This window comes from Dipteris shenzhenensis, chromosome 10 (assembly GCF_047967505.1).
Source record: "Dipteris shenzhenensis isolate YYH24624 ecotype China chromosome 10, Dip_SZ_1.0, whole genome shotgun sequence".
Taxonomy (NCBI): domain Eukaryota; kingdom Viridiplantae; phylum Streptophyta; class Polypodiopsida; order Gleicheniales; family Dipteridaceae; genus Dipteris; species Dipteris shenzhenensis.
In genome coordinates this window covers 5,543,781-5,552,306 of record NC_141605.1, presented here as the reverse complement: position 1 = coordinate 5,552,306, position 8,526 = coordinate 5,543,781, and the positions used below count along the sequence as shown (strand labels likewise).

The 8,526-nt window shown below is 42.0% G+C and overlaps 1 protein-coding gene across 1 annotated transcript; it reads right to left on the bottom strand.

Annotated features, from left to right (window-relative positions):
* Positions 1–2,145: 2,145 nt before the first annotated feature.
* On the bottom strand, positions 2,146–5,368 carry PGSIP2 (plant glycogenin-like starch initiation protein 2). The gene is made up of 4 exons (XM_087380610.1): positions 5,228–5,368; positions 4,708–4,941; positions 4,013–4,620; positions 2,146–3,920 (listed from the first exon to the last, which is right to left on the bottom strand). The coding sequence occupies exons 1-4, from the start codon at positions 5,281–5,283 to the stop codon at positions 2,905–2,907; spliced, it is 1,914 nt and encodes a 637-aa protein (XP_087236736.1). The 5' UTR covers positions 5,284–5,368; the 3' UTR covers positions 2,146–2,904.
* Between the last annotated feature and the right edge of the window lie 3,158 nt (positions 5,369–8,526).

Below are 8,526 nucleotides of genomic sequence, written 5' to 3'. Positions count from 1 at the left end.
CAGTTCCACGTGGAACTGACACTTCCATATCGACCAATACAAAAAAATATTTAATAAAAACCAAACAAATAAGCATTTTCTGCTTTGTCAAAATTGAACTGCTCCTAAGGCTACCGCCCAGCGCAGGCCAAAAAACAACGAATGCGAGAAAAGCGAAATGGTATGAAAGGAATTCGTTGAGAAAAAAGTTCTATTATGTGGAGCCAAACGGGCTAGATACAACAACGCGCTTAGCTGCACTTGACACACACAACTCTTCTCAATCTCTCCAACACTAACTATATTTATACTCTGGCGGCGGGTACTACCCACCACCTTTATAACCATGAAGGATCTAACAGCTTGTCAAGCTTCTTGATTCTGGTATGACATACCGTCGCCCTTTTCCTTGGCTTTTACACCTCTGCCGTCTGTGCCTTAATAGACCTCGGAAGGGTTTTGGAAAGTAATTTCGATGGTTGGATTCGTGGAGTTAGTGCATCAGCCTAGCCCTTCAGTCACTCTATCCAAGAAGTCGTGCGAAGGAAGTTGGACTGGATTGCTTCGTCCTTCGCCTCTGCCCCTCTGTCCTATGTCTTGTGCTGTGCATGTGCATTCGGTTGCCCTGTGGGGTCCAACAACAAATGCAACTACATCATTAAAGCAAACCTCTAAAGAAACAATGAAACTATTCATAAATGTTTACAAGAAAGAGAAGAAAGTATGATTTCAAGGTCAACCTTATATAAAATTTAGAGCGCATAGTTTTGCAATGCCAAGACACCATCAAAGCAAAGGATGTCAATATGCAAGAAATGTGATGAATTAAAAAATGCCATTGAACAAAATAAATGCAAACAACTTCTAAGAAGATATACAATAAAATGGTAAGCAATCCATTTACATCATGTGCATGATGCTAGAATGTAGTATGCTTATTGAAGGAGGAAGCTATTTCAAATATCAATAAGTCCATGTGCATCACCAATGAAATCTAACTCCATGCGTAGTCTCACGCATTTGGCCAAAATGTTCATATGGTTGGTCTCAAAATTTACTAAGTAAAAACAATGCTGAGATATATAGAGGAGGTACATTGACAAAGCTATCCACAATGAATTTTTTGGACTATCTCTAATGCTCCCTTATTATTGGTTAAACCAAAATTTGAACACAACAAAACAAACATGGAACTTCAAAGGGAAGGAGTCACCTTTCACCGTCCTATTTGACAACACAGTCTAAGAACCCGTTATCTCCTATCATGCACCATCTCTTCTGCGCTGAGGGTCTACAAGATTGCAAATTACCCAAGCTCATAGTTTATTCTAAACAATAATTCTCCTATTCCTTCAAAAGATTTCAAAATCTAGGTTCATGGCTTTTCCTTCTTCTCAGCTTTCTCTCCACCTCATGCGACATAATTCCTGCCTTCACCAAGAAGAAGAAACCTAAGCCTACCATGAAGACTTCTCAAAGTAAACTATGAACAAGAGAACACAACCACTCATGGACCGAAGGCATCTTCCATTGAGTCAAATCCAATACTGAGTCTATTACCAAGATTATCTTCATCAAACCATGTACAAAGGAATCAAGCCAGAGAGTGCTTCATATGGAACTTACCACCCACCATAGAGCAATTTATCAGCCACCATAGAGCAATTTCAAGCACCAAACGTCATAGGGAAGACACAGACCCTAGGTCAATAGACCTTCGTGTTGCATACCATGGAAGCCCTATCCATAAGGGATTCATCAACATTACTCATTAGGTACAACCATGCCTCTAGTAGTATTCATTATCCAGGTATCGATCAATCTTCCGAACATTGAGCCCCCTATGCCAGGAATGAATCAGACGTAGAAAGTGCGAGTACTGAAGTGCAAATGCTCATTTTGATGTCCCTGCCTGCAGTGTAAAAGGACAATAAATGTCATGCTAAAAGATGCCTGCAATGAAAATAAGCACTGAGGATTGCATCTACCTATTTACTGGCAAGTAGTTTCAACAGCCATTTCCTTTAAAGGTACCACGCTTCAAGTTTGATAAAAACATCTTACAGACCATACAAAGAGCAAATGAATTGGCATCTCAATAGGGTGCTTTCGTGATTTGAAAGACTTCTGTCGAACATGTTGCAGGGATAGAAAATTCCGTGTTATTTCTACGGTGGCAAGTTCATATTACAAAAGATGAAGACTATTGCAAGGCCTGCTCTCTACAATAGAACCCCATTTTTCTCAGCCAATCCTAAAATCATGGCAATCAAGCCACAGCAGAGCTACAGAAAATCCACATGAGTATAAGCAAAATGATTTCAATCCTGTGCCAGAGAACAAATAAATAACATAACATGACTGTATTGCATGTGCTCTCATGGATTTCCATGGAATCCCTTCATGTTTTGTGAAACATAGAAACTTTGGACAGGCCTGAGACACTCCTGACATTGGTGAGGAGGCTAGGAAAACCCCAAACAATTGCACAAAACAGGAAGAAATCGATATGATGCCAGAAAGAAATAGCATCATGTACTGTTTATTTGCTGGCCATTCAGGATGCAAAGCTTTAAAAAGGAATCAACTCTGCCTTGCAATTTGAAGGTATAAATAATTAAAATCCCTAATAACATGGCATTTGTCGAGATAAAGCCCTTAAACAGATGACAAGCAGGCATTGCCATGATGGTGCCTTCCATCAGGAGCACAGCTTGTCTTCTTGAATATATGATATTGCTGTTGTAGCAAAGCCAAAGAGCCTTAGAAAATGGCTCAAGCAGACTAAAGCATGGATTAGACAGATCACCTCCGCCGTCATAGTCAACTCCGTCATACTCCTGCAGAAACAAAGCTTTCATTGAAGATCTCCAACTCGGGCTGTCATATTTCTCTTCCAAGACTCATCAGGGGGCAGAATTTGGGTCAACCAGATGGAAGCGGGGCTGTTTCATTGCTAGGCGGATTACTTCCATCATAGTTGGGGTCACCCCAATGCCAAAGCATACTCTCCCAGAAGCAAAAGCTTTCCTTGCAGATCTGCAACCTAGGGTCTGTGATATTCCTCTTCCAATGCTGATCAGGAAAGGATGCATTTTGTGCCTCCAACCTATCCCACTCAAGAGAAGCCTTTTGCTTTGAGCGCAACAGGCAGAACTGCTGCAGATCTGTCGACATGTTGTCATGTACCTTCCACCATCTGGCATGAGCCACGTCACTTGCATAAGATCTCAGGCGTTCGACATTCCAGTTACAATCATAGTCACGAAAACAGAGCCAGGGCTTGAGACCCAGGTAGTGTAGCACGTAGAGCTCAGGTGGATCAGCCCCAAAGAGCTTAGTCTTGAGCTCAAACTCCTCTGTATCATTGGACCAGAAATGTTTGAGGTAGTTCATGCGTCTAGGAATCCTGTGCCACCAGGTAAAAATCTCATTCAAATAACCCTGATCACCCCCGTTGTAGGACACTATCTCGTTGATTTGATCCATCAGAAGCTGGAATGTGCAGTTTGAAGGCTCGATGACCATCACGCCAGAATTGAAGAGAGTAGCATTATTGCCAGTGGCAGAGATCTCTGGCAGATCGAAAAGAAAATCGATGTTTCTAAGCACCAATAAATCTGCATCGATAAAGATAATCTTGTCATAGCTGGTAAGTTGCCACAATCTAAATTTGCTGTAGTTCCACTCATTGTATGCCTCAGGTTCAGCCTTGGGGTTTCTTATTCGCTGGATCTCTATCACATGCCAGCCTGCGGCCTCAAGACCCTGCCGTTGTTCTGGACGAATGCTTGCATCAACAAGGATTATCAAATCTCGGGTGGAGCCAGTCATTCGAATACTCTGGGCAACAGTAATTGCACCACAGACATAAAACTGTGCAGAATGCAGGATTGTTACATATGCTTCCCGCCTAGCAGTTTCCTTGATGCTGAGAGGAGCTGCAGGAGAAAACCAAGCATGACCATCGTGAGAGCCAAGAGGTGTTTCCCATAATCTCAACTTAAAAAGAGCGTATCAATGCGCTACTCACCCTTATTCTCGACGGGCACAGCCAGCTCGCACGACCCTACTGGCAGGGCTAACTTTTTCCTAAGCTCCACAAGGTTCACCTTGAAGAGCCACGCGTTGTGCCCACCTGCAAGGAGCTCCCTGCATGTAAAAAGATTGGGTAGGGGTTTACATTTGCTCAGAAGCAGCACATGCGTGGATTGCGTAGTAGATGCTACATTCCCAGCTGCAAGTTGAACTTGAAGGCGAACCACGTCCCTTGACCACGAACCCTGGTGACACGGGACCTTTGCAACAACCAAGTCCAGCCTCGTTCCTCGTCTAACAGACGGCATTGGAAAATAGGGGCACTTCGGCACGTCGAACAGTTCCTCCTCGTCGATCCATTCCGGGAAAATATCTAACCACTGTAAATCCTCATCCAGATGCTCAAGGGGGAACAGAGCTACATTGTTTCGACCTGCGAACGCTTGAAATTCGTGGATCTCTTCAGGCTGATCGATATTTACAAGTCCTGTCCTCAATCCTCGTCCTTCCGCCTTCAGTGAACCCAGCAAGGACGAGACTTCGGACCAATCTATGGAGAATGATGCGTTGTATCTCTCCTTGGAGCGCTTGCTCTCTGTGAAGCTGCAAGGGTCGTGATTCAATAAACCTCCTAGGACCCAAAGAAAATTTAAGACTAGACTTTCACGAGAAAAAATTCAAAATGCGAACCTGGACCTAAAGCTCCGTCGAAGTTCGTCGTACGAGACGGGCGAGAACAGAAAGATTAATGATGCAGCCACGAAAAGCGAAAGAAGGACCAACTTCAGCGTGAAGGGTTTGCAGTTCAGGCGCCTGTCCTTTCCTGCAAAGTAAAAACTTTCGAGCTTCTTCTTCTCAGTATCTCTGGGGAGCTTCCGTGTCTGGTGTTCCGCTGAGGCAAACTTGGAGGCGTCGTCGTTCTCTCTGCAATGTACGCAAAATGCATGTATGAGAAGCAGTTCATCCCTCCGTGAACTCACAGGTTGCGAGAAAGAGAGGGAGAGACGCAAGTGGACAATTCAAAGATAACGCGATAAGCGAGCTGAATTAGAAAAGATAAAGTCCTAAAGCAGCGGCGGCCTTGCAAGCCAAATGCGATTGAAAAGAAACCATAGCTGGAGGGTGTAAGAGGCCAAATGTCTGAGCTAAAAGAGGAAATGGTGGAAGCAAGAAAGCAAGCAAGCAAGCAAAGAGCAGGAAGAAGACTTACGGGGATCCAGGGAGGCGGTAGCGGGGCTCGCTCATGCCGGATGCAACAGAACGCATGTCGCAGCAACCAAGGAGAGAAGAAGGGCGAGCAGAGCAGACACAAGAAGACGATGAAGCTCGCGATCAAAAAGTTAAGAAGAAGAAGAAGACGACGAAGAGGAAAATCGCAGTGGCGTAGATAGCACACACGCTCACGTGGCACCGCCATCTTACGTGGCTCCCTCCTCTCGGATGACATGGCTTTTGTAGTATGCTCCCGCCGTTGAATGCATCTGGGTCGTGGGTTGCACCTCTAAGACCCATGCCCGCCCCGCCCATTGTGCATTGAATGCATATGAGCCGTGGGCGGCATTGCACTAACTGGCATCACCCCGCCATACTTCCAAAGATGTCCCAGCTGTGTAGCACACTTGCATCGCATATTGTTCGGCATGTCAAGGAGACTCTTGGCACAAAGGCAAGCGCATGACTCGGGTTGTCGAATGTAGCACTAGTCACTTGTTCTCACAAGCTTGGGCTAAGAATAGTGTGCTTTAGGATTAGCAGAGAGTTTACACACACCACATACATAAGGTGGGTAGTGCCACCTAATGCACACTACTAGTTGTTACAAATCTGATGGAAGAGCACCATCTAAGAAAATTGTGACATGCACTGACAAAATGGTGAAGTTCCTTTTTTAATTACACCCCAACGATAGCAACCTTCCACCCCCTAAGGGCCTAACTTGAGTGGGACTCCCCATCAAACCCTCTTCACCTTGTTTGTCTTGTATTGAAGTCCACTCACCAAGACATTCACGTCTTGACAAGCTAGGCACACACCTTCTGTACACCCAATGGACAACCCCTGGTGGTCCCCACTCTAATCAAGAGTCTCTTCATTCTCCCTTTGCTCATAAATTGCTTCCATCCTTTATCGTAAGCATTGGCTCATGAGTTCCGTGTCATAAGTGCCCTTATCTTTTAATCTATCAAGCACATTTCCCTCTTGCATAGCACCGCCAAAAACCTATGGAATCAAGATGTGGCTTTTCATCTTCTTACTTCCTGAAGCCTCTATTTCTCCCATCCCATCCAACCCACCTTCATGACCACCCATGCCACCACCAACTCTTTCCCCAAAAGCTCTGGACTCTTGAACTTTCTCTCCCTCACATCCACCTAACACCCATGCTCGTTTGCATGCAAACCTCATCATCACGTTTCCTCCTACACGTCTCCATCATACTTGGAAATGTAGTCCCACGAGCAATTGAAGGAAGGACTAGAAAATGAAACTGATTGGCGCATTGAGTTGTTTGGGCACTAGTTTATCTAGACAGTGTGTTGGAACTCCATATATTAATTCCACATGCAATTGAGGGAAGACTTCAAAATCTAATTCATTGACTCCAATTGAGTTATTAGAGCAATAGTCTATTTGGCTTGTGTGTGTGTGTGTGTGTGTGTGTGTGTGTGTGTGTTTTAGTTAGATCTTCATTTACTAAATATTGGACTCTTTGCCTAGCAAATTTGTCACAATACAACTCAAGGGAAGAATCCATACGAAAAGTTCCAAATAAAATGAATGTTGTAAGCTCAATGATATAAATACTATACAATTTGCCCAATATAATCCAAAATTCGCATACAATCTTACAAGTTAAAAGATGAAGATAGCACCATGATATAAATACTATATAGTCTGCTTCATTATACAACATAACATTTGCATATAATCTTACACCTTAATTGATGAAGATAACACCCTTAAGCTTTCTCAAAGACTTGTATGGAAACTAATACTTAATCCATGTTTCTTTATCATTTTCACATAAGAAGATCAATGTAATCATGGGTTTGGGGGCTAAAAATAGAAAAGAATAAAGGGAGCACATATGTTGATAAAGGTAAATAGAAAACATTATATTTTGATAGATCATCTTTTCTCCTATTTTGGAGCAACTATGCGAAGTTTTAAATTCATCTTGTTGTGTTGGCTTCTTAGAAGGGCTCGAAATGACTAATGTATCCTGTTAAAGCTTTGCCACAAACAAGTAGGCCTATTATATTTTGAATTAGTTTTATCTCCCTTTCCTTGTAAAGTCCATTAATGAATTTTGCACCCTTATTATTAATTCACATTTACGGTGGAACCACTTTCAAGTTATATTTTTGGAGATCAAGACAAAATATAAGGTGCAAAGTATACACCAACTAAACTATTTCATTTGGCTTTGGTTAGCATATGGAATGTATTTCCCACCATGCTTTCATCTTAGAACTAATAGGCATGTTTCCATCGGAAGCTATCCCATTGACACTTCTCTATCATTGTACTTCTTTGTGACACAAAATATATTTGTAAAAGAAAGATATGGCTCCATTGAGTAAAGAAGTGACCAAATCAAGATTGTAATATGACAAAGGGTACAAAATGGATAAAAGCAATGGTTTTATCGTCCTCAAATTACTACAGAAATGACTAGGCAAATCTTCCTAACAAATTTGGTACACATTACATTCAAATTCGTTTAATATCATCTTTAATATTACATTCAAAGTCATTTAATATCATCTTTATACTGTGGATTTCTTGAAGCACCCTAGCAAAGAGACATCCCCATTTTAAATATAAAAACTTTAATTTAATCAAATAATAAAATGGGCACATTTGCAAACTAATTAAATATGGTTTTCATGAATGTGTTTTAAAGAAATACATTGATGAAGCTGCATTACCTTTTTTCAATGTCTACTATATGTGATATGAAGCTAGGCTCCGCCGTTTGTAGCCAATTAGAGGTAACTATCTTCGACTTAGCATTCTTGTTTGTCCATTAATTAAGAATGATCAACGAAGCCTAGATTCAACTTCTCACTCAACAAATTATATGTCATATGTGTCCAATAATTGCAAAGCTTTTAACTATGCTACATGAGAGTCAGATGGAGGTGCTTCATCATAAGATCTCATTTTTTGGGTGATAGTAGTAAACATCAAGTTACTAAGTTTGTAGGACCCGATGCAATAGATATTGTAGATCAATTTCAAGGAAAATTCACTAATCATCCCTCCAGGGTCAGTTAAGCTTCAGTAATTGTCAGGGGCCAGCTAAGCATTGACATGATGTGGCAAAGTCTTTGCCAAGAGCATCCATATCACATGGAAGATAGTGGCGGGAAACCTTGAGTACCTTGATATTCTACATCACTACCCACCATCAGTGTAGGCTCTATTCTAGATATTGGTGTAGAATTCATTGTAGGCTCTACTATAAGTTTTGGTGTGGGCTATATGCAATAAGAATGGAAGGTT